The sequence below is a fragment of the Acomys minous genome (genome assembly GCF_964271855.1).
Source record: "Acomys minous genome assembly, chromosome: 12".
Lineage (NCBI taxonomy): Eukaryota > Metazoa > Chordata > Mammalia > Rodentia > Muridae > Acomys > Acomys minous.
In genome coordinates this window covers 95,802,372-95,827,970 of record NC_140493.1, presented here as the reverse complement: position 1 = coordinate 95,827,970, position 25,599 = coordinate 95,802,372, and the positions used below count along the sequence as shown (strand labels likewise).

General features: G+C 45.1%; 2 protein-coding genes across 3 annotated transcripts in view; both read left to right on the top strand.

Moving 5' to 3' along the window:
* Positions 1-1,255: 1,255 nt before the first annotated feature.
* LYZL6 (lysozyme like 6) lies at positions 1,256-11,037 on the top strand. Its single transcript, XM_084750080.1, has 5 exons — positions 1,256-1,425; positions 3,127-3,311; positions 7,270-7,428; positions 8,484-8,562; positions 10,706-11,037. The coding sequence occupies exons 2-5, from the start codon at positions 3,170-3,172 to the stop codon at positions 10,773-10,775; spliced, it is 450 nt and encodes a 149-aa protein (XP_084606206.1). The 5' UTR covers positions 1,256-1,425; positions 3,127-3,169; the 3' UTR covers positions 10,776-11,037.
* A 3,184-nt stretch (positions 11,038-14,221) lies between these two features.
* LOC311579439 (uncharacterized protein) overlaps positions 14,222-25,599 on the top strand; it is a 54,174-nt gene continuing 42,796 nt past the window's right edge. The window contains exons 1-2 of one of the 2 annotated variants that reach the window (XM_084749997.1): positions 14,222-14,372; positions 16,616-16,688. The gene's annotated coding sequence lies outside the window, so the exon portion shown is untranslated. The remainder of the gene's footprint in view (positions 14,373-16,615; positions 16,689-25,599) is intronic. The other variant, XM_084749998.1, reaches the window with a different exon arrangement.

Sequence of the window (25,599 nt, the reverse complement as noted above, 5' to 3'; positions counted from 1 at the left end):
AGACAGACGTCTGTGTCCCCGCTTGGCAGGGCTCAGTCGGGGTCAACATTTGTTCTCACAGGGACGCTTCTCTGCCCCATCCATGGGCGGGCACGCCACCATAACTTCCCCTGTCTGCATTAACTCTGACCACTTTTCCTTCTCTTTTATCGAGTCGTTCATCGCAGCGTCACACTGCTCGCCATGTGCTAACCAGGTTAGTTAAGTCTGGTGCTGCAGCAACTTGTCTGGTAAGCCACCCTGCTTGCTAACCGCAGGGTTCCGGGCAAAGTGAACGGGGAGATTTTTTTCTAAAGACACCCTGAGAATCACAACTCTCTGATGCCATTGCCAGCTCCACAAACTTTGGAAGAAACTGTGTCTGCCCCTAGCTCGAGTCCGGGCCCTCTTTTAAAAAGGTCTGGAAACACAGGGACGTCTCCTGGTGCTGATGGACCAACAAGGCAGAGCCAGAACCAAAGAGACCAAAGCTGACATCCAAGCTGTACCAAGTATAAAGGGAATGGTGATGACCATCTGAGGGAGGCTAGGGCATCTAAGGGAGGCAGTGCTGGAAACAAACCCTGAGAGCCCTCTTCTTTGACACGGCCTGCTTCTGCCCTCTAGTGGCTGCTGGCTAGCACAGCAAGTGTCAACTTCAAGACGCTGAGTACTGTTTAGACTTGTAAATGACGCCGTTTCTCAATCATGCCTGACCCATGGAATTCCCTTTCCACAAATGTATTTTGTTTCATTACATGAATTTCTAAATATTTGCCAGCACCCTTCTGAAGTATCGTCATGCTTAATAAGTAGGTAGGTCTTTCTTTGCGGGCACACAACAGAAGTGCAGCTCCAATTTGTTTATGTAAGAAGGGACATGCACTGAATCCCAGACAGCAAGAAAGGAAGGGTGGATGTGGGTCCCTGAAGGGTTGCTTCTGCGACTGGATCCTGGATCAAACTCCATAGACTTTCCACAAAGGGTTAGAGACTCAGAGGGGCTGTGTCCACAGGAATTCAAACTGCAGGCTCTGGGTCCTGCAGCTCTGCAGAGTTCCAATTCAGAATGTAAACATGGACTCACACCCCTGCACCCTAGGTCCAGGAGCAGGACTGGCAGCTCCTCCTTAGAAGCTAAGGTGGCCCTGTTCCTAGAAAGGAAGGGATGCCCTGCCTTCCGGACCCATCTGCCGTTTCTACCCTAAAGCTTGGACAGTTTACACAGTTCAAATCAGCATATTTCCAGGAGGGTGATGACATCACAGAACCAGGATTCCAGAAGGCTGGGGTGGCCGAGAACACGCGCCTTCTCGAGAGGAAGAGAACCATTAGCCAGATGGGGCCGGAGAGTGCTTGGTGAGGAAGAGGAGGCCCCTGCCACAAACCACCTTGCCCTGTAGATCCCCACCCCCAGAAGGCCCTGGGGGAGCTAGGACCAGAGAGGTAGGCTTGGAAGTGGGACAGGCCACATACTGGGACCATTGTCACACTAAGGGGAAATCCCTGGGGGCTTAATGGGCCAAGCCAAATTTTCCTGCCCCCAGGCTCTGAGAAGCTTATCTCTGAGGGACATTCTCAGTCAGACTGGGGAGGGCTGCATGGCACATCTGTGAATTAAATGGCTATTTGCTATTTTCCTGAAATCCTAGCTCAACAGGACTCCATTTGTTCTGTTTGCAACACTAGAGTGAGGTTAGTGAGATCAGCCAAAGAATGCCCCGAGTGCACGCTGTGCGGCAAAGACAGATCAAGAGACCCCGAGGCAAACGGGGCCAGCAGAGAAGCATCTTGTTTCTGCACACATTGAAGGGAAGGAGGGTGGATCCTTGCCTTTGCCCTCAGCATCGGTCACCTGGCTTAAGGGGAAGGACACACATCCTAAGACGGGACCAGCCCATGTGTGCTCTCAGAGAACGAGCACTTTGAAGTACAGAATCCGCTATTTCATTTTATAGACGTTAGGTTCATTTGGTCATGATTTGGACCCAGACTTCCTGCCCTTGGCCAGAACACCTCCTCAGAGCTTATATATCTTGTCGGTTCACACCCAGAGGTGCAGAGGATCCTTTTGTCCCTCACTGACGATGTTAATTTTAATTAAGAGGTCAGAACACTGCCTGGGTTTTGACATTTGCTAAGCAATATGAGGACAAGCAAGACCGTGTAGACAAGCCCTGACATCTCTGTGGCTTCCACCACCTGCCTCAGTCTCATGGGAGTTATTGTTCAAAGCACTCGGTATGCCCGCACCGTGTTCCTATTGTAGCTCAGAAACATGCCATATCATAGGAGTCCTGGCTCCACTTTGTAAGGACTGTGAAACCATGCCTTGGGTGTCTGTTTGTTTTTTTTTTTTTTTATCTTAATCATTACATCGTTGTGATTGTAGGAATTAGTAAATAAATTTTCATTTCACACATAGGAGCCAGAGAGTTAAGTATGTTGTTCAAAGTGACACAGCAGCCCAGCCTTTGAAAGCTGGCAGTATATAGAAATCCAGAGTCTTTGATGCACACATACACACACACATGCACACACACACACACACACCCAAGTTCAGGTTACTTATATAGCAGCGTGGTTTGCAGGGGTGAAGGCCATGCGCCGTGTGACTGGGATATAGTATGGGTTGCGGGAGATTGGCACCCAGTGTCCTAGTCTCTCTGCTGAAGGCGCCTGTTCACACACGTACCACAAATGCTGGTGAGACACAATCTGCTCTCACCTCCTTTGCCAGCCTTACTTCCCATCCTGGTACCCAAATGCTGCTTGCTCCTAAATACCCATCAGAGGAGGGACCAGCAGCTGAAGCCAGAGCAGCCTCCACTTTGAATCCGGGCAGTGGGCATCGGAAGGCCATGAGGTTGCTCCCTCTCTTCCTTTTGTGTTTACGTTTTCCTGTGACTGAAAATACGATGTGAATACAAGTGAGCCGAGGGTGATGGCGCTTGCCTATGACACTAGGGCTCTGGTGGCAGAGGCAGGAGGATTGCTGAGAGCTGAAGGTCAGCCTGGCTACGACATACCAAATTCCAGAACAGGCTTGGGATATAAAGTGAGATGGGGGGGGTGGGGGGGAGCAATGAAGCTCACCGGGTACTGAGCCTTGAGTGAGTGAGGGGGGGATTTGGTCTCTCTCTTCAGAGCCCCCAAGCTCTCAGAGCGCCCAGGTGCCTTGCCTCCTTCGATGATGATCAGGGTGCTGCTTATCTGTGTGGCAAGCTGCCTCCCCGTGGTGGCCGGCAAAGACATCATCAGTCGCTGTGTCCTGGCCAAGGTGTTGTACGAGGAGGACTTGGATGGATTCGAAGGCTACTCCCTGCCTGACTGTGAGTGGCGTTTCTCCCACTTCTCTTCCTCTCCCCCCCCCTCGCCTTCTTATCTGCCTTCCCTTATTTGCCATTCGTCTTCCAAAGTCAAGTTCAAAGAACCTCCTCCCCGCAACAAGAAACTTTTCCTAACATTCCACATTTTATTTTTGTTTGTTTGTTTTGATTTTTTTTGAGACAGGGTTTCTCTGTGTAGCCTTGCCTGTCCTGGACTCGCTTTGTAGAGCAGGCTGGCCTCAAACTCACAGCGATCCCCCTGCCTCTGCCTCCCGGGTGCTGGGATTAAAGGCGTGCGCCACCACGCCTTGCCCAACATTCCACGTTTCAGCCGTGCTGCTGTTTTAGGAGTAAATCGATTCCCTCCCCTCACAATGATCACATTCTCGGAGGGCAAGAGCGGCAGCAAGCACACACAGATAGAAAGTATTGGCGGGTGGTGACAGATGCATGCAGTATATGATGGAGGCCTGTTATGGCCAGAGTCAAAGGCAGGAGGATTGCTCTGAGGCTGGCCAGGGCTAGATATCAAGGTCTTATCTTAAACAAACAAAAAGCTTACGGGGTTAGAAGATGGCTCAGCAGGTAAAAGCACTTGTCTAAGCCTGACGACTTGAGTTTAATCCCTAAAGCTGATGATTTTTTTTTTTAAAGTGGGAGCTGAAGAGATGGCTCAGCGATTAGGAGCATGTTCTGCTCTTCCAGAGGACCTGAGTTTGAGTCCCGGCATCCATGTCAAGCAGCTCAGATCTACCTGCAACTCCATCTCCAGGGGACCTGACACTTCTGGCCTCCATGGGTCTCCTGCAGACACACACACACACACACACACACACACACACACACACACACACACACACCACACCACACACACACACACACACACACACACACACACACACACACACACACAGGTAACACTGTTGAAAATGAAGTCAGAGAAGGACTCTGAGGAAATGACACTGAGCAGTGGTGGCTGCACCACCAAATGTCTAGAAGAAGGGCATTTCAGGCCAAAGGAATAGGCAATGCAAAGTCTTCATCCGCCGCCCCGCATTGAAGGGATCTTTCCTCTCCCCCTAAAATGTGTACACACTCCTCTCTCTCTCTCCACTCCCCTTCTCTGTGTGCATATGTGTGTGTGTGTGTGTGTGTGTGTGTGTGTGTGTGTGTGTGTGTGTTTTGTTAAGCCCATACTTTCGTTCTATCTGTACTAGGCCCTTTGAAATCAACACCAGCCTATTGGACTGTGCATACTTCCTGGCAAATAGTAGGCACTCAGCAAGTGCAAAGATGGGGGATGGCTCTACACAAAGATGGGGGATGGCTCTACACAAAGATGGGGGATGGCTAGACACAAAGATGGGGGATGGCTCTACACAAAGATGGGGGATGGCTAGACACAAAGATGGGGGATGGCTCTACACAAAGATGGGGGATGGCTATGTACAAAGATGGGGGATGGCTCTACACAAAGATGGGGGATGGCTCTACACAAAGATGGGGGATGGCTCTACACAAAGATGGGGGATGGCTCTACACAAAGATGGGGGATGGCTCTACACAAAGATGGGGGATGGCTCTACACAAAGATGGGGGATGGCTCTACACAAAGATAGGGGATGGCTATGTACAAAGATGGGGGATGGCTCTACACAAAGATGGGGGATGGCTCTACACAAAGATGGGGGATGGCTATGTACAAAGATGGGGGATGGATCTACACAAAGATGGGGGATGGCTCTACACAAAGATGGAGGATGGCTCTACACAAAGATGGGGGATGGCTCTACACAAAGATGGGGGATGGCTCTACACAAAGATGGGGGATGGCTCTACACAAAGATAGGGGATGGCTCTACACAAAGATGGGGGATGGCTCTACACAAAGATGGGGGATGGCTCTACACAAAGATAGGGGATGGCTCTACACAAAGATGGGGGATGGCTCTACACAAAGATGGGGGATGGCTCTACACAAAGATAGGGGATGGATCTACACAAAGATGGGGGATGGATCTACACAAAGATGGGGGATGGCTCTACACAAAGATGGAGGATGGCTCTACACAAAGATGGGGGATGGCTCTACACAAAGATGGGGGATGGCTCTACACAAAGATAGGGGATGGCTCTACACAAAGATAGGGGATGGCTCTACACAAAGATAGGGGATGGCTCTACACAAAGATGGGGGATGGCTCTACACAAAGATAGGGGATGGCTATGTACAAAGATGGGGGATGGATCTACACAAAGATGGGGGATGGCTCTACACAAAGATGGGGGATGGATCTACACAAAGATGGGGGATGGCTCTACACAAAGATGGAGGATGGCTCTACACAAAGATGGGGGATGGCTCTACACAAAGATAGGGGATGGCTCTACACAAAGATGGGGGATGGCTATGTACAAAGATGGGGGATGGCTATACACAAAGATGGGGGATGGATCTACACAAAGATGGGGGATGGCTCTACACAAAGATGGGGGATGGCTCTACACAAAGATAGGGGATGGATCTACACAAAGATGGGGGATGGATCTACACAAAGATGGGGGATGGCTATGTACAAAGATGGGGGATGGCTCTACACAAAGATAGGGGATGGCTCTACACAAAGATAGGGGATGGCTATGTACAAAGATGGGGGATGGATCTACACAAAGATGGGGGATGGCTCTACACAAAGATGGAGGATGGCTCTACACAAAGATGGGGGATGGCTCTACACAAAGATAGGGGATGGCTCTACACAAAGATGGGGGATGGCTATGTACAAAGATGGGGGATGGCTATACACAAAGATGGGGGATGGCTCTACACAAAGATGGGGGATGGCTCTACACAAAGATGGGGGATGGCTCTACACAAAGATGGGGGATGGCTCTACACAAAGATAGGGGATGGATCTACACAAAGATGGGGGATGGATCTACACAAAGATGGGGGATGGCTATGTACAAAGATGGGGGATGGCTCTACACAAAGATGGGGGATGGCTCTACACAAAGATGGGGGATGGCTCTACACAAAGATGGAGGATGGCTCTACACAAAGATGGGGGATGGCTCTACACAAAGATAGGGGATGGATCTACACAAAGATGGGGGATGGCTATGTACAAAGATGGGGGATGGCTCTACACAAAGATGGGGGATGGCTCTACACAAAGATGGGGGATGGCTCTACACAAAGATGGGGGATGGCTCTACACAAAGATAGGGGATGGCTCTACACAAAGATGGGGGATGGCTATGTACAAAGATGGGGGATGGCTATACACAAAGATGGGGGATGGCTCTACACAAAGATGGGGGATGGCTCTACACAAAGATGGGGGATGGCTCTACACAAAGATAGGGGATGGATCTACACAAAGATGGGGGATGGATCTACACAAAGATGGGGGATGGCTATGTACAAAGATGGGGGATGGCTCTACACAAAGATGGGGGATGGCTCTACACAAAGATGGGGGATGGCTCTACACAAAGATGGAGGATGGCTCTACACAAAGATGGGGGATGGCTCTACACAAAGATAGGGGATGGATCTACACAAAGATGGGGGATGGCTCTACACAAAGATGGGGGATGGCTATGTACAAAGATGGGGGATGGCTCTACACAAAGATGGGGGATGGCTCTACACAAAGATGGGGGATGGCTAGACACAGAGATGGGGGATGGCTCTACACAAAGATGGGGGATGGCTAGACACAAAGATGGGGGATGGCTAGACACAAAGATGGGGGATGGCTATACAAATGGATGGGGAAACAACTAATGAACTGAAGGACAGGGCGGATAAAGCCTATGGGTATAGTCTAACTCTTTAGGCCCAGCTGGCCTTGTTCTCTCTTCTGATTCCTTGCATTCTTTTTTTTTTCTTTCCACTCCCTTCCCACTCAGTTTGGATCCTTCATAAAGCCTTCCCCCTCTTCTCTTTTCTAAGGGCTGTGCTTGGCTTTTATAGAAAGCAACTTCAACATATCAAAGGTGAGCGAGAATGTAGACGGCAGCTTCGACTACGGCATCTTCCAGATCAACAGCCATTTCTGGTGCAATGACTACCACAGTCATTCAGAGAACTTCTGCCACATGGACTGCCAAGGTCTGGCTGGGAGCCCAAGGGTGGGGGAGGTGAGAGAGGAGACTAGGCTCTACTTACAGGACCTTCCTTCCCCGGGCACAGCCTGCGCGTGTCCTTCCAGGGATGGTTTCAAGAGCAAGGAACCCCTTGACTGAGCAGAGGAACAGCCCCTAGTCTCAATGTCCCATCCTTATGGGAGGCCTGGAGGGTCTTAAGGAGGATCCAGAAAGACTCTTAACGGCCAGGAGTGGCCTTGCAGCCACCTTGACTGACAGCATGTTCTGTATCGAGCATGTTATGTGCATAGGTCATTTTATCTACCCTACCATGCAGTATTGACTGTTTATGACACTCAGACGAGCAAACTCAGGCTCAGAGAACTGAGCTAGGCATGTTGTCATTAGTACCATCTACTTGGGAGACTGGGGCCGGAGGATTGTCAGAGCCCAGAAATTTAAGGCTGGTCTGCAGCCATACAATGAGATGCTGTCTAAGGAAAGGGGGAGGGAAGGTGGTTAGAGAGGGAGGGAGGGAAGAAGAGAGGAGAGAGAAGGAGGCAGTTCGTCTAGAAATGAATGTGATTTGTGGCCTTAAAGGCTCAGATATGTCCAGTCACTAGTACCCAGGCTAATGGCCAAATCAATGGCCAGCTACACGTTTTTGCCTCAAAACTAATCCAGGGGGCTTTCCAGGGCCGGTGACTCCTTCCTACCCAGATGCCCCTGGGTGTCTCACCTATAGACCCCCTTATACACAGGCCTTTTTTCTCGGTCTGCATATTGTCTGTCTTGACATCCTTTCATCCCAGAAATCCTGCAAACTTTAGGTGAGCCATTACCTACCCTAGATAGAGGAAGAACAGTAGACAGGGTCAAATCTCCTCCTGGCCCCACTTCCCATCTCTGGCAGCCACTATAGGGGATGTCTAAGCAGGTCCCTAGCCCGGATGCCTTGCTGCATCTGGAGATGCTCACGCCCTAGGTTAACAAGTTCCCTTTCAGGCAGAGACAGGGGATATCTGGTCTTTGGGATCCGCCTTTGGTACCCATCACGGGGGATTGCTTCCTTCTTTTCAGAACTGCTGGATCCCAGCCTCCTTCCATCCATCCACTGTGCAAAAAAGATTGTATCTGGATCAAGAGGGATGAAAAACTGGTGAGGAGGACTGGTGGGATTAAATTAGTGGGCAGACCTCAGCAAGGAGGGTATGACAGGGCAGAGGGCAGTGGCCAGGGAGTTATGGGCAATCCCTTTCAGAAGTTTAGAAAACTATGAGGCTGGAGAGATGGTTAATAGCGCTGGGTGCTCTTTCAGAAGATCCTGGTTCAATTCCCAAAACCCACAGGACGCATCACAACCATCACCAACTCCAATCCTAGGGCTATCACCACCCCTTTCCGGCCTCCACTTGGCACTACGTGCATACGACACACAGACATACACCCTGCAAACACTCTTACATACAAAATAAAAGTAATAATCTGGAAAAATTTTTATTTTTTTTTAAGATGTATTTATTTATTATTATGTATACAATGCTCTGCCTGCATGTACACCAGCAGGCCATTATAAATGGTTGTGAGCCACCATGTGGTTGCTGGGAATTGAACTCAGGACCTCTGGGAGAGCAGTCAGTGCTCTTAACCTCTGAGCCATCTCTCCAGCCCAGAAAAAAATTTTTGTTTTTTGTTTTTTTTTTGTTTTTCAAGACAGGGTTTCTCTGTGTAGCCTTGGCAGTCCTGGACTCACTTTGTAGACCAGGCTGGCCTCGAACTCACAGCGATCCGCCTGCCTCTGCCTCCCAAGTGCTGAGATTAAAGGCGTGCGCCACCACGGCCCGGCGGAAAAAAATTTTTTAAAGGGGAAGAGATGGTGTAGTGTATTGTCTTAGCACTCTCTGTCATAACACCTGGGTTTGATTCTTTCTGATATTGCAATCATAACTTTTAATTGTAGTAAGAGAAGGCAACTTGAGCTAGCAGAGGAAAACTTAATTTAGTCCTATATCTAGATGCTCTTAGTTATGTATTTTAAGCTTGTATATGTGTGCTTTACGCAGTTCTGCATACATGTGTGTGGTGGCCTGGTGTTGATGACAGGAGTCTTCCTCGGCCTTTCTTCACCTTATTCATCAAGGCAGGGTCTCTGAACTGTACCCAGAGCTCACCAATGTGGCTAGTCTACATTGCTCTAGAAATCCCCCATTTCTGCCTTCTGGACAGTGGGACTGCAGGCAGGCAGGAAGCCTACCTTGCATTTCTGTGGGCTTGGGGAAATTCCAACTCTGGTCTGCTTGTGAATTGTCCCCCGGCACAGAGATGTCTTTTGAGAGATGGTCTCTTACTGAGCCCACACAAGGGAAGCAGCTGAGGCCCAGGAGACAGTAGGAACCTCAGGAGAGGCTGGAAAATAGGCTTCCGTTACACATCCAAGTCACTGCTCTCTGCAGACCAGCGTCCTCTGCTCCCCAGCCCACAAGACAGACTACAGCCTCCCAAGTCTAAAAGGAAGGGTCAGACAAGTCAAAGTTCCAGAGATAGAGTCTCTAATTGTTCAGTGTGAACCAGTGTTTTTTTTTTTTCTCCTTGCTCCAATTAGCTAAAAGCACAAGAGAATTTAAATACACAAACGTGTCTCCTGCAGGGGCCTTCTCATAATAAACAATGTTTCCTATTAAAAGGGGGCCCCTTAGCAGTACAGGTGTCTCAAAATTTTCAGCTCCTTGAAGCTGGACGCAGAGGGTATCATTTAATTTTTTCTGTGTTTCAAACTGGACACAAAACTAATACAAATGGCCCCATCTACAAGTGTTCATAAGAATGCAAAGAGCTATGACTGTCGTATGTCCAAAACAAGATCCAGGAAATGATATTGATGATTATTACGGCTGATCCTTTATAAAGGGGAGTTCAAAGGTTGCAACTAGGGTTTTGTTTTAACTAAGCCTAAATCCTATAGAACAGTGTCACCCAGCTTCAAAGGGAGATGACGTTTTGAAACTGATTGTTTCCTGCTTCTTCTTGCTGTATGTGGCTCATTTTATATATGTGTAATAATATAAATATGTATGTAAAATATGTAAAAAAAATTTTTAAAAATTTAAAGAAAGAAAATATGGGTGCTTACTAAGTGAGGGAAGGGGGCAAGCCCCTTTTAAAGAAGACTCAGAAGGGACAGCCCCACTAGGAATGAAGGGGACCCTAGGGGGGTGCTCTTCAGGGAGGACTCCCCAGAGCTGGGCTATATGTGTGGAGAGGCAGTAATTAAACAGAGAGCAAAAATCTTTTTAACTCCACAGGGTGGGATGGAGGTTGCACTGCTCAGGACGGCCACTGTCCTACTGGATGACAGGATGCCGTCTGGGATGACCCAGGGTGTGGACCTACTGGAGGCTTGCTCCAGGACCCCTGTGCTACTTGGACGTCCTTCACTTCTTGCCTTCACCTCATGTTATTTTCTCTTCCCACTCACAAGCAAAACGGACCAGAGTCCCAGGGTAAAATGTTTTACCCAGGTTCCCTGATTGTGTCCATCCGGGCCCGGCTCCTTTGTTCTCGACTATTATTTGCAAACCAAGAAGATGTCAAATAAATATGATTATATATATTTTTTAACTTATTAAAGCATGCCTTGGGCAAAGAATGTGTTTATTTAGTTATTAATTCCACTTACCTTTGCACACATACCATTTTAAGAGTGTTCTAGGCCTAAGAAAAAGGAAGACCAAAGTATTGGCTACTCTTTGGGTACTCATAATTAAGGTAGCAAAGTAGAGACAGCCACAAACATTACAGTGGTAATAAAATGGTCACTAACATCTATACTAATTGGTACCAAGCTATTGGTAATTATACCCAGATAAATATTTTTAAAGGTTAATAGAAACTCAGATATAGGTAGCCAGTGGGACTGAGGGCCTGGTAGTGAAGTGGGGAAAATGGTGTTGAAGATTCAGATATGGTAACAGGTACAAATTATTTGGCGAGAATGAGTGAGAATCTAGATTATTATTATTTTTTAAATAATAAACTAAAAGAGGACCAGCAAAATGGCTCAGCTGCCAAGCGTGATGACCTGAGCTCAGTTTTTAGAACCTACATGCTCACTCACACATACAAAAGCTTTTCTGGATAGGATCTAGTTGGATTGTCAGGAGCAGATATTGAGTATAATTTGCTTAGGGACAAGGCAAATGAAGAAAAGAGACAGTCAAGGGAATGTCCTGCACACAGCCACTACCAGTCGTGTCTAATTAAGCTGGAGTATTAACGTGGACCACTTATGCCTCCACCCCAAACCCCAGCCCGTGACATAGTGCCACCCAACACTCAACCCCAGCCCGTGACATAGTGCCACCCAACACTCAACCCCAGCCCGTGACATAGTGCCACCCAACACTCAACCCCAGCCCGTGACATAGTGCCACCCAACACTCAACCCCAGCCCGTGACATAGTGCCACCCAACACTCAACCCCAGCCCGTGACATAGTGCCACCCAACACTCAACCCCAGCCCGTGACATAGTGCCACCCAACACTCAACCCCAGCCCGTGACATAGTGCCACCCAACACTCAACCCCAGCCCGTGACATAGTGCCACCCAACACTCAACCCCAGCCCGTGACATAGTGCCACCCAACACTCAACCCCAGCCCGTGACATAGTGCCACCCAACACTCAACCCCAGCCCGTGACATAGTGCCACCCAACACTCAACCCCAGCCCGTGACATAGTGCCACCCAACACTCAACCCCAGCCCGTGACATAGTGCCACCCAACACTCAACCCCAGCCCGTGACATAGTGCCACCCAACACTCAACCCCAGCCCGTGACATAGTGCCACCCAACACTCAACCCCAGCCCGTGACATAGTGCCACCCAACACTCAACCCCAGCCCGTGACATAGTGCCACCCAACACTCAACCCCAGCCCGTGACATAGTGCCACCCAACACTCAACCCCAGCCCGTGACATAGTGCCACCCAACACTCAACCCCAGCCCGTGACATAGTGCCACCCAACACTCAACCCCAGCCCGTGACATAGTGCCACCCAACACTCAACCCCAGCCCGTGACATAGTGCCACCCAACACTCAACCCCAGCCCGTGACATAGTGCCACCCAACACTCAACCCCAGCCCGTGACATAGTGCCACCCAACACTCAACCCCAGCCCGTGACATAGTGCCACCCAACACTCAACCCCAGCCCGTGACATAGTGCCACCCAACACTCAAGTAGGTCTTCCTTCCTCAGTTAGAACTTCTCTGGAAATACCCTCCTAGTCACACCCAGTGGTGTGTTTCCATGGCAATCTTTTAATCTAGTCAAGCTGACAAGGTAGTCCTAACAAATTCCAACTTGATTTTATTTTTATTAGTTTATTTACAATTGTAGCTAGTTTTAAGAGTTCAAGAGTTTAAGATCCAGTTTTCAGATCATGTCTCTTAAATATTCTTAAACCTGTTAAAAGATTGAAATAAATATCCTTATTTTTAAAGTAGCTGGTGCCTTACTGTAAAGAAAGGAGCAGCAAATTCAGACCCAAAGTACACAGTCATCATAGCCAGTAACAGCCACTTGTTTTCCACGGAAAATGGCAAATTCTTCCCCAGACCCTCCTCAAAGCGGCTGTGACGGACCTCGGAGCGGTGAACCTCCAGATACTGGCCTGACGTGGTGCTGCTACAACCTCTGTGCGGAGTGCAGAGAAGGAAGGCAGAAGAAATGGTCGCAGCATCTCACTCAGTCTCCTTTCTTCAAGCCCTTGCTCTCCAGAGCGCAAAACCAAAAGGGAAGATGGGTGCTAAGCTCCACCTTGGTTTTTTTTAAGTATATCTTGTCAGGGCGAGGGAGATGGCTGAATGGTTAAGAGCAATGGTTGCTCTTCCAGAGGACCCAGGCTCAATTCCTAGCACCCACATGGCAGCTCACAAATGTCTGTAACTCTAGCTCCAGGGGATCCAGCGCCATCTTCTGGCCTCTGTGGGCAATAGGCATACGTGTGGTGCACAGTCAAAGCACCTATAAACATGCGAATAAAATTGTCCTTTTTTTATTTTGTTGAGGACAGGTGAAAACGCCATCCTAGGCCAGGCCGGATCTGAGCGCTGTCCCTTTGGCCTTGGACAGTCTAGAATTGTTGAGCCTTAGGGCCTCACGTCCTCTCGTCCTCTCGGGGCATTACTCCCCACGGGTGGCCCATTATATCTCCCGGAGCACCTTTCTTAGGTACCATCACCTACAGTACTTACTCGAATCTGTTCTGATCCCTTTCCAAAATTGCTGCTTCTTGCTTTCCTCCCAGCTTTTCACCCCACCCCACCCCACCCCGCACCAAACTCCACATACACACTCCCAGCAACTCCAAGACAACCAGGCCAGGTCTTTAAACATTTCAAACGCTAGACCTCTCCCCACCCCATCCCCCAACCCCTCGCTCCGCCCCGCCCCGTCCTGTCCCCTTTAGTGGTGGAGTTCTAAAGTTAACTCGGAGGGAACCCATTTTTAGAAGTCATTTCCCACTAGTTCAATAGCCCTACCTACCTGCTATTTTGCTCTCTTCCGGAAGTCAAGATGAAGCCAACTGAATCTTGTAAGTCTACCCTTTAAAAAACACGCTTGGATGGGAGAAGTAGAGGCGTGTCTACTAAGCGAAGGAGTGGTGGAGGCCGGAGCTGAGCGTTAAACACGGAGGTGAGTGTCCTGAGCAGGATGACACACGCGCGGCCTCCCGCGCCTCCTGGCATGTGCGCCTGCACAGGCGTTGCTTGCGCGGGGCGGGCGAAGTAGGCGTTGCACCTCCAGCCGGAAAGCGTTGAGTGGGAAAGCGTTGAGTGGGAAAAGCGATGGGTGGGAAATGGCGCTCTGGGCCCTCTGGCCGAGGCCTTGCCTTTGAGGGGCTGTGCTGACGGTGCCTGGGGAGTCCAGGGACCCTCTGGCTTGGAGCTTCAGCTGCAGGTAATAATAACTTAGGCTCTAGAAGGCCTGTGAGCCATCAGGGCGCCGTTAGCCTCCCGCGCTTCTAACGCACCTGTCCTCTTTCTCAGAGGGAGCCCCTGTTGGCACAGGGAGGATCGCTGGTGGGGACTGGGTTTGGCATGGGGTGGGGTTGGGGGAGATCAGCCCTCACACAGCACTCTCTGGTCACAGTATTCTCCCCGTTTGGACTTCTGTATATAATCCGGGTCTCCCCTAAAGCAGCAGTGGCCTGGCCCCAGGGTTTCTACCACAGAGAGCCCAAGAGGCAAGTGACCTGAGCTTTTTTCAGACTTGGCCGGTGGAGGTGGGATCTGACGTGAAGTTCTGAGTGAGTTCAGCGGTGAGCTGAGCGGCTTGTGTGCTCTCTGGCCCACACAATGCTTCCAGACGCATTTTCACCGAGCCTCTGGCTCCAGGCCTGCTGCCTGGTTAACATGACATTTTTAGGTTTGTAGCAGTCGCTGGTGTGAGGTCAAACCCAGTGTACTCACGTAGGACATTCGGCATGACAGAAGATTGGCTTCTGTTGCTTGGCTGTGAATTTAAGGTGTGTGCATGTGACAAACTGCCAGTTGTGATCCAAAGAACTGATAGGTTATCTTTATTACTCTTGAACTATATCTATCAAAACTTTCTTTAGTTCCCAGAAAAGGAGTTCAATTATTATTATTATTATTATTATTATTATTATTATTATTATTATTGTTGTTGTTGTTGTTGTTATTTTATTTATTTATTTTTAAGAAACTCTCTTCCATGTACCAACTGATTTAATGTCCCAGAGCCTGCCCCTCTGAGAAATTTTTCTTTCATCTTCTCTTCATGAAGGAAGGTGATTGTCAGCCACAACGGTGCCAAGCTTATCTAAGGCAAAAACTCTGTGCTGCTTGCTTGTCCAGAAAAGTGCCACTGTGATTCATCACGCAGCCCCGTCTCCCTTACAGCACTGGGTAGTTCAGGTTTCTAACAGGCAGTTTTAGATCTTGAGAGAGAGAGAGAGAGAGAGAGAGAGAGAGAGAGAGAGAGAGAGAGAGAGAGGTCAATTTCATTTTTAAATCACCTACCCATTCATTTACTCATTTAATTGAGTCTCAGTCCCCCAGCAGGTGGTGTGGACTGTGCTTGGTTCTGGAAAAGAACAAAATACTGGCTTATTAGCTTATAGACTTGTGACAGAGAGCTAAGGTGCATAAACACCCACAGGCTGCTAATAATGCTTTGACTCATTTTATATTGTTCAAATCTTATGAATATGTAACACGTTTTAAATTTGAAGTGGATCTCTTTTAAAGAACTACTGTACTACAAGGTTGGGAATTAGCTCAGCTGGTAGAGTGAGTGCTTGCCTAGCATGGAGCCCTGGGCTCTATTTCTAGCATCACATCTAAAAAAAAAAAGAAGTGGTACACAACTCTAATCCCCAACACTCAAGAGGGCTATGAAGAGAATCCAGTTATCGGTGGCTTTGCCTTTAAAAAAGAAAAGAAAAGAAAAGAAATCCACAGTGATTTGTAGAATGTTTAGAGTTGACTTTAGAAAGAATTTGCATTCTCACAGAAGTGTATTAATGCCGATGCACCGCTCATAGCTTTAGTTGCGTGTAAAATTCATAGAGCTGGGTACATGTCTTCCTGTTAATGGATTAGTGATTTGGAGAGGAGATGGATGGCAAGTTCATCTGCATTTGGGATCATCTTCTGAAGTAGGAGCCACTAGGTGGGAAGCCTGAAACATGTCTTCGCTCACTCGCAACACTGCTTTCTTTGCAGGACTTCCTTTTTGTTTTGTTTTTGTTTTTGTTTTTGTTTATCATCACTGTCCACCAATAGAGGGCAGCCAGTAGATCATGTGTCCTGAAAAATGATGCAGGAAGGTACTAAACAGACACACACACACACACACACACAACTTATTTAGGGTTCTCTGTAAATGCAGTTAAAATGTTTTTCTTATGCCATCAGATCTGCACATCACTCTGTAAAATGAGCATTGAGTTTGAAGTACATCCAAAGTGAAATCTGGCAGGTTGTAATATCGTACAACTTTTGTGACTAAGTTTGTCTTGGCACCAAACATAAGTTTGACATCAGACCCTTGTCCTAAATGGCTCACAATGCCAAGAATGGTGAAATTATACTATGCTGGTTCCCGTTGGTGGCCAAGCAGGGCCATGCAGGAAATTGTGTAGACTTTAACTAACCGTACACTCCTTTCAACATTAGGATCCTAGATGTTAGACAAAAGGATTGAGCTGGATTATGTGGAGAACAAGTGACAGGACAACTAGTGTCGAAAGTAAGTGGATATATATATATATATATATATATATATGACTTGGTCCATAATTTTCTTCACTGCGTGTGTAGTATGTAATAGAAAATAGCAAATTCTAGTAGTTCCTTTAAATATCTTAGTTGATTTTGAAGGTATTGGGATGCCTCACTGATATCTGGGGTTGTTGGAGGTTTTTTTGGTTTTGTTTTTGGTTTTGTTTTGTTTTGTTTTTTGTTTTTTCATTAAAATTCTGGGAGTTCTGGGGATGTGACTCAGCGGTAAAGAGCTTGCCTAATATGTGAGGCCCTGGATTTCAGTGTTAGTCTCTTCTCTCTCTCTCTCTCTCTCTCTCTCTCTCTCTCTCTCTCTCTCTCTCTCTGTCCCTTTCTCTCTCTCTGTCTCTCTCTCTCTCTCCCTTTCTCTCTCTCTGTCTCTCTCTTCTGTCTCTCTCTCTCTCTGTCTCCCTGTCTGTGTCTCTGTCTCTGTCTCTCTCTGTCTGTCTCTCTCTCTGTCTGTGTCTGTCTGTCTGTCTGTCTGTCTGTCTGTCTCTCTCTCTCTCTCTCTCTCTCTCTCTCTCTCTCTCTCTCTCACACACACACACACACACACACACACACACAGAGAGAGAGAGAGAGAGAGAGAGAGAGAGAGAGAGAGAGAGAGAGAATTCTAAAATGAACTTTGATTCAACCTTCTAAGAGTGTCACAGACTTTAGCTCTGTGCTACAGAAATGGTGCTGATGTCACGCAAACACAGAAACCCTTGAGTTGTTGGCTCCCCCACAGAGCCCACGTATGAGCAAAAGGAAGCTCTGTTCTTAGTATAACGGAGGGGAATAGAAAAGAGATGCACTGTTACTCATTTCTTTCTGGAACTCCCTTTTCAGTGGCAAGTTTTCTTTTTGTTAAGCACATACTTGACAGAGTTTTTAAAGTCACAGTAGGAGAGCTGGCCTGCCCAGAAGCTTCGGGGGGCAAAGGAAAGCATGTTTCTCTAGCTCCTGGTTAAGGACTTGCTTTTATGCTAAAATAGCTGCCAAATCCAAATGTCTTAGAGTCTTCAATTGCCTTGGCAAACCATTATCTAAATATTTACACAAACTCTTGTATGAGCATTTAGTTCTGTGACTGCTTATGGAATGTCTTAAGCAGTGAATAAATCCAACGTAGAGAAAGGATTCTAATTGGTTCTGAAGGTGTTTTTTCCCCTGGACTCTGTGGTTCTAAGGCTAGGGGTCAAAGTCAAAGAGATGGTGATAGAGTGGAAAAGGCTCACCACCATCACTTCTACCAACTTGGCTCAGTGTGTGACTCAAGCCTTGATCCATAGAAAGTAACGGCCTGCAGAAAGCATAGCTTCCACCTGCCAATTTGCAGCCCCATGTGTATGCAAGATTCATGCCATGTTTCTGACTTAGATCCCTAAGCTGGCACCAGGAACTTCTGGAATAGATTGAGGGCAGCGACTGTGAGTCCTACCAGGATGTATCTAGAGTAGAGCCTGTTAGCCAGATTCTGTGTATCTCCTCACTAGGATAATGCTGTAAGGATTATGAGTGTAGTTTTGGTTGTTTTTTTTTTTTAAACATAGAACAATTGTTATTCTTACAATCATTTAAAGTTTGTCTATGTGGTTGGTCTAGGACAGTCGTTATCCTGTTAAAAAAATGGCCCAGGCTTCCCTTGTGTTCCTTTTATATGTTAAGAGCTATCAGGTCTTGTCAAACACCTATTTTCAGACAGGTTTTCATTATCATAACTTCTGAGTTTAGCAATAAGCTCTCTCTCGGGCTTTGGAAAAATTACTGAGAGTAACATACAGAAGGTTATATGTTAATGTGGTAAACAGAAGAAAGCAAGTCCAAGAAGAAATCCAATGATGGAATAATTAAAAAGAAAATAGTAATAATCATTACATATTATTGAGTATATGTTATACCAAGAGTGTCTAAAAGAAAGCAATGATGCAGACTGAAGCGCAAGAAAAATTATAGCTGCTGCTGATTAGATGCAGAACTTACCTTTGTATTTCAGTAAATATCCTTTTTGTTTACTTGAAGGGACCATTTTTTGTTTTCGTTTTTTTCAGTTTTTAAAATTTAATTTATTCAGATTATGTATCTAAATTGTTATCACATTCCTTGTATCCTCTTGTTCCTCCCTCTCTTCTGCTTTCACTCTATTCCCCTTCCCTATGTCTGTGACGGAGGGGGACCTCCTGCCCCACTATATGGTCTTAGGCTATCAAGTCTCATCTGGTAGCCTGCTTATTCTTTCTCTGAGTGCCACCAGGCCTCCCCACCACAGGGAAGTGGACAAATATCAGGCGCCAGAGTTCATGTCTGAGTCAGTCCTCACTCTCCACTCAGCTGTGGAGAATGTCCTGTCCATTGGCTAGATCTGAGTAGGGGTTTGATGTTTACTGCATGTATTGTCCTTGGTTGGTGCAGTAGTTTGAGCAGAACCCCTGGGCCCAGATTCATCCATCATGGTGTTCTTCTTGCAGATTTCTAGGACCCTCTGATTCTATTTCCCCATTCTCCCATACTTCTCTTATCTAGAGTCCTAATAGGATGTCCTCAGAACTATCCCAATCTCCTGATAAGTGAAGACTTTCATGGGACATGCCTCTTGGGCTAGTGTTCAATTATAAGTGAGTATACACCATGAGAGTCTTTCTGCTTTTGGGTTAACTCACTCAGTATGATCATTTCTACTTCCATCCATTTATCCACAAATTTCGGGGTTTCTTTTTTTTTTTTTTTTAATAGCTGAGTAGTATTCTATAGTGTAAATGTACCACAGTTTCTTTATCCATTCTTCGACTGAGGGACATTTAAGTTGTTTCCATGTTCTGCTGCTGTTTCCAAGGCTGCTATGAACATGGTTGAGCATATGTCCTTGTTGTGTGGTGGAGCATCTTCTGGGTATATTCCAAGGAGTGGAATAGCTGGGTCTTGAGGAAGCCCTACTCCCAGTTTTCTGGGGTAGCACCAGATAGTTTGCATTCCCACCAGCAATGAAGGAGTGTTCCCCTTTCTCCACATCCTAGCGAGCATGCGCTGTCAGTTGAGTTTTTGATCGTAGCCATTCTTATGGGTGTAAGATGAAACCTCAGAGTCATTTTGATTTGTGTTTTTCTGATGACTAAAGACATTGAGCATTTCTTTAAGTGTTTCTTAGCCATTCGATGTTCCTCTGTTGAGAGTTTTCTGTTTAGTTCTGAGTCCTATTTCTTAATTTGGTTATTTGGTTTGGTGGTGTTTAATTTCTTGAGTTCTTTATATATTTTGGATATTAGACCTTTATCAGATGTAGGGTAGGCAGAGAAAGCACCCAGCTTCATACTCAGCTCATGTCCCCAATGGAAAAGGCCCAAAGGCTCACTAGCTCAGCTGATAGCCCAGGAGGAAAAGGCAAAAAAAAAAAAAAAAAAAAAAAAAACACACCCAAGGCCAAAGGCTTGCTAAGTTAAAGCCCCAAAAGCCAAAAGCCAAGGAGCCAAAGAGCTAAAGAGCTAAAAGGCTAAAACCCCAAGAGCTGCTTCTGCTTCTACTACTCAGAGTCCTCCCTACCTTCCTAATCCCCATCAGCTTGTTTTTTTTGTGTCACCTCTTGACCTAGGATTAACTTTATTAAATCCTGTGTACGAAAAGCTCTTGGATTAAAGGTGTGTGGCTAGGTCTTAACCACAACCAAATAAAAGACAGGTTTTTATAGTTCACAATCTCAGGGATCACAATGGTATCAAAGACCTGCAACATTTCTTCCTTTTTGTCTAAATAAAAGACATTTTCTCTAATATCAATAAACTATGTACTGTTTGTTTTTTTAAAAAAATGCATTCATAATTTCTAGACCATTAGTATTTGGCAACCTTGGAGAAAGTATTCCAAAATCTATGCTATCTTGGTGAGTCCAAGCCTTCTGTACCTAAATCATTTTGTACCAAAACTTACATTACCAATCAAAAGCCATCTTTCCACCTAAAACATCTTCTTAAATCCTAAACAACTAAGTCTAATTGTAAGACTGTAACTATTTAGTCTTCAACCCCATGAGAGGCCTGAGAAGGATAAATAATCTGAATAAAGAGGAAGTGAAAGAGCAAGCAGCTTCTGAAACTAATAAATGGCAGACATTGCTGGCCACCCAGTTAGTCACACAAGACTGCCCTATAATGTTGGAGCATCATCTTCAGCCTTCTGGCTCAGAATATCTGACAGACTTCTCTGTGACGCAAGTAATATGAAGGGCTTGCCTACCTTGTCCTTGCAAAGCTTGGCAGTCGACTTTCCTGCATCCAGTTCGTCCAGTATTCTGGCTGCTGTAGAAGCAAGGACAATCTTGTCCAGTGGCTATCTTGGCACATATGAGGCCCTCTTCTAGAGGAGAACTTTTTTTTTTATGCTCATCATCTTCTTCAAAGTCAAAAGGGGGTGCTCCCAGGAGCTGACATGTCTCATTGTAAATTTTTTTTCTCAAATTAATAAAACACCTTCAAATTCCATAATTTACAGATCTCCGAGGTTTCTGAAGACTGTCTTTCTATCGCTAGTCTGTAGGAATTACTAGTTTCTAGCTATAAACTGATTGATTAACTCAGAGAAATAGTACCTAACAAAATCACAAAATTGACTGATTATTAGTTTATTTCTTAATTATCCTAAACAGTTCATGATAGTGGCTTTCAAGAGGACTAGAACTTCACAATACATTTTTAAGAATTACATAGGTACAATATCTTTTAAAAAGTTGATATTAGTATGCTGTAACCAAAATACAATCTTAGTTTTGTACCAATATACAAAGATCTATAAGAGTAGATTCAGTAATCTACCCTTTTTGCTATTGTTCCTATGTATTTCTATATGTTCCTTTTTGTCTAAATAAAAAGGACAGATTAACTATAATACAGTAAAACTACTTACAAAAATGAAGCAACTTTTGCTAAGCTTTCCACAGTGTCCAGATTGGTTGTATTTGTCAGCCTTAGGATTAAGTATTTTTGAGCTCAAAGTTCTGTAAAACGTTCATCATATGAAATCAGCAATTTGAATGTCTTAAGTAGTCTGTACTCAGACGCTGATCTTTGGGTGGTGTTTATCAGTTTGGTGGCATTCTTGCCTGGGCAGAACTTGCAGTCAACTCAAGGGTGTCCACTGTTTGTGCAGAACCAGGCTGCAGAAGAAAAACACAGGGCAGCAGTTGTTTTTGTTTTTGTTGTTGTTGTTGTTTTTTTAGTGAGTGTTGTTACACAATCCAGGTGGATTCATTGTTGGGGGTCCCATCATCTTTTTGGAAACCTAAAAGGATATTGTTAGGAGTGGTAGAAAACCTAAACATTTTAAGTGCCATATTCAGCAGATCTCAGAAAGGCTTGAGGACCATAATCTAGTTCGCAGGTCCACCAACTTTGTTCCTAGTTGCCTGCTTTCAGACTTAGACCTAGAGCCACGCACAGGAAGCTGGCTGAGGCTTATTTCTAAAATTAGCCAGTACTCTGTACAGCTACTAGTATCATGACAGAACGTTTATATGTACATAATAATCTTATAGAGTTTGAGATAATATATCCTTAAAAATTATAGAGCAAAATGAAAGCCAAAAGGTTATGAGATCCGTGGCAATAGAACGCGCCCTTATTTTTTGTTTTCCTGTCCCATACCAGGTGGCTCTTCTGATATGAGACAGAGATTTTGAAATTTCCTTTAAAAAGAATGCATGGATTTAAAGAAGGAGAGAGCCATGCTCCAACCCCAAAGCCAGCTTTAATTTTTTAAGTTGATTTGGGACCACATAAAGACCATTTGCCTCCTATGTCTGTAAAGGGCAGAAGAGACAAGGTGGAGGTGGGCAACACGACGTGGCCAACTTACTCTTTTTCTTGTCATATTTTCTCTTGATAACCCATTCTTTTTCTTGAGATGTTTTATTTATCCAGTGGTCTCCGGATTCCTTAGTAAGATGTTTTTATTCTCCTGGAAAGATAAAAACAAAGCCCTGCCCCAACCCTAACTCTGGGGAGTTTCCTTTTTGGTGGGTTATATCTTTTTTTTTTTTATTACATATACAGTGTTCTGCCTGCATGTATGCCTGCACAGATCACATTATAGATGGCTGTGAGCCACCATGTAGTTGCTGGGAATTGAACTCAGGACCTCTGGGAGGGCAGACAGTGCTCTTAACCACCAAGCCGTCTCTCCAGCCCCTGGTGGGTTATATCTTTCTCAGGGAACTTTTTTCAATAGAAAAAGTATTATCTCTCAATTGAAATGTTAAAAAATTCTTTGGAAATTTTTGAAATTAAATATACTTTTAAAAAGATTTATTTATTTATTTTATTTATTTATTTATTATGTATACAGTGCTCTGCATGCTGTACACCTGCAGGCCAGGAGAGGGCACCAGATCACATCATAGATGGTTGTGAACCACCTGTGGTTTTTGGGAATTGAACTTATGACTTCTGGAAGAGCAGTCAGTGCTCTTAACCTCTGAGCCATCTCTCCAGCCCCTAAATATACTTTTAAGTATATTTATTTTTAAATTATAAAAATATATAAAATATATAATATATATTATATGTAATATAAAATTTCAGCTTCCCTTTTTCAAGTGGCTTTTAAAATTAAACCACTATAATTCCTACATGCCTGCCTCTTCCAAGTGCTGGAATTAAAGGTGTGAATCACCACCACATTGTTCATTGTAACTCTAGAATTTAGAAAGCAAATAATTTATCAGAATCTACCTGTCTCTACTAAGATTAAAGGCATGGGCTACCACCATCTTGCTCAATTTTTTTTTTTTTAATCTTAGCTCTTAGAGATTTTGAAAGTAAGTTTGATCTGTACTAAAGCTTTAAATTTATTTAAAACATTTCAAATCCCTTACCTGTGTTTTTAATACAAAACAATAAAAATATCCTTTTTATTTCAGAAGAAAACTTTAGTCTTATATGTTAGTTTGAACTGAATGACCAAGCCCTCTGATGAGCTAGTGCCTCTCTTTATTCAGGAGGGGCCTCCTGTTCAGATCTATTCTTTCTCAGTTTTGACGGTATCGACGACAGCTTTTCTTCTCCTGTGGAAACAAAGGCAAAGCCTCTTCCCCAGCGTAACACACATCCTGGTTCCCATCCTGAGGTCAACACATCTGTACAATACACAAGCTGATTTAATTCAGTTTTCCCCCCCCATAATCGAATGTCTCTCTGCAGCTGTTGTTCCTTTTTCATTAGAATTTAAAAAATTTAAAGTTAATAAAGCACTGTGTAATCTATCTCTGGGGTCCTTTATTACCCTGTATTATTTATTGAGCATATCTTTTAAAGTTGATTAGATCTTTCTATAACTGCTTGTCCTGTAGGATTGTGTGATAGACCTGTAATATGCTTTATATTGTAATATGCAAAAAAAAACCTGTTTCATTTTACTAGAGATATATGCTGGAGCATTGTCTGTGTTAATTTGTACAGATATTCCTATAATAGACATAACTTCTAGTAAATGTATAATTACAGAATTAGCCTTTTCAGAACTTAAAGCCATTGCCCATTGAAATCCTGAGTATGTTTCTATGGTATGGTGCACAAACTCTGTTTACCAAACTCTGTAAAATGAAACATATTGATTTGCCAAATTTCATTTCTTTTAGTACCCTTTTGGGTTACTTCCTTCAGGTAATGAAGTTTGGTTATATAAAGATCAAGTTGGACATTGACTTATAATTTCCTTAGCTTGTTGCCAAGTGATAGAAACGTCCTTCTGTAAACCTTTGCTATTAACATGGTGTTTTCAAATGAAACTCTGAAGCCTTTAACACAACGTCCCATCAATAGTTGATCAATTTCATCATTACCTTGTGCTAGAGGCCTGGTAAACCCATATGAGATCTTATATGTGTTTTATATATATAATGAATGATTTCTATTTCTGATCACTTGTTGTAATTGAATAAATAGTGAAGTTCAGTCAGAACATCCAGAATTAGATAAGCAGTTGCTGTATGCAAAAAAAAAACCCTTCAGCCTATTGAGTGTCAGTTACTATATTAAGAGATTCTTAAAATTCCGATAACGCCATCTGAATTACATATCATTCTGATTTTTGAACTGAATCATAAGGACTCTCAGCCACCTTGTTTATATTTTCAGACTTATAACCTGACATTTTTGATTTATTGGCATCAGTGTAAAATGTAGGGTCAGCAGAAATTGGAATCCTTTTTACTGTTGTGAGGGAGAATCCAATTCGTTCTTTTTATAAGTTGAAGTAACTTGCCTTTTGGGTATCTTGGTAAATTTTGGACACCTTATAAACTTTATTACCCCTGAAGGCCAAATAGTGGCCTGATCTCTGCCTGAGAAAGCTCCAGAAGCTCAGTCCTACCCAAGACCCCTGTAATGGCCATGTCCAGCCCCTCAGTAGGATTTATCCCAGGTTATGCTAATTTGGGATAAGAAGTCTGAAAAAAACAAAAAACAAACAGCAACAACAACAACAAAAACCAACAAAATAAAACACCAATCCCTGAGCTTTCCCCCCCTGAAAGCTCCGCCCCCTAAGAACCCTATCTCGAGGCTGTGTCTACCCGGTTCCCTGCTGTCTTCTCCCAGGAGCAGAGGCAGCCATTCCTCACTTCATCCCTTCAATAAATCTCTTTTAAGAGACTTACTGTCTGCCGTGACTCACTCATTGGAAGAAATGAAGAGGGGAAGAAAGAAGAAATGAAGAAGGAGTAGAGCTCAGGCTCCAAGGCTCCTCAGTTCCTCAGGGTTTGGGGCAACTCTCCCCTGGGAACTGCATCGTCAGTTTTGAGGAGGCCTACTCTCAGAGCTGTGAGGTTCCTGGGCTCCGTGCCTCAGGACACCCTTGGGACCCTGTCCCATCTCAGGCCTGGGATACCTTCTCAGCCCTCAGAGTTGTGG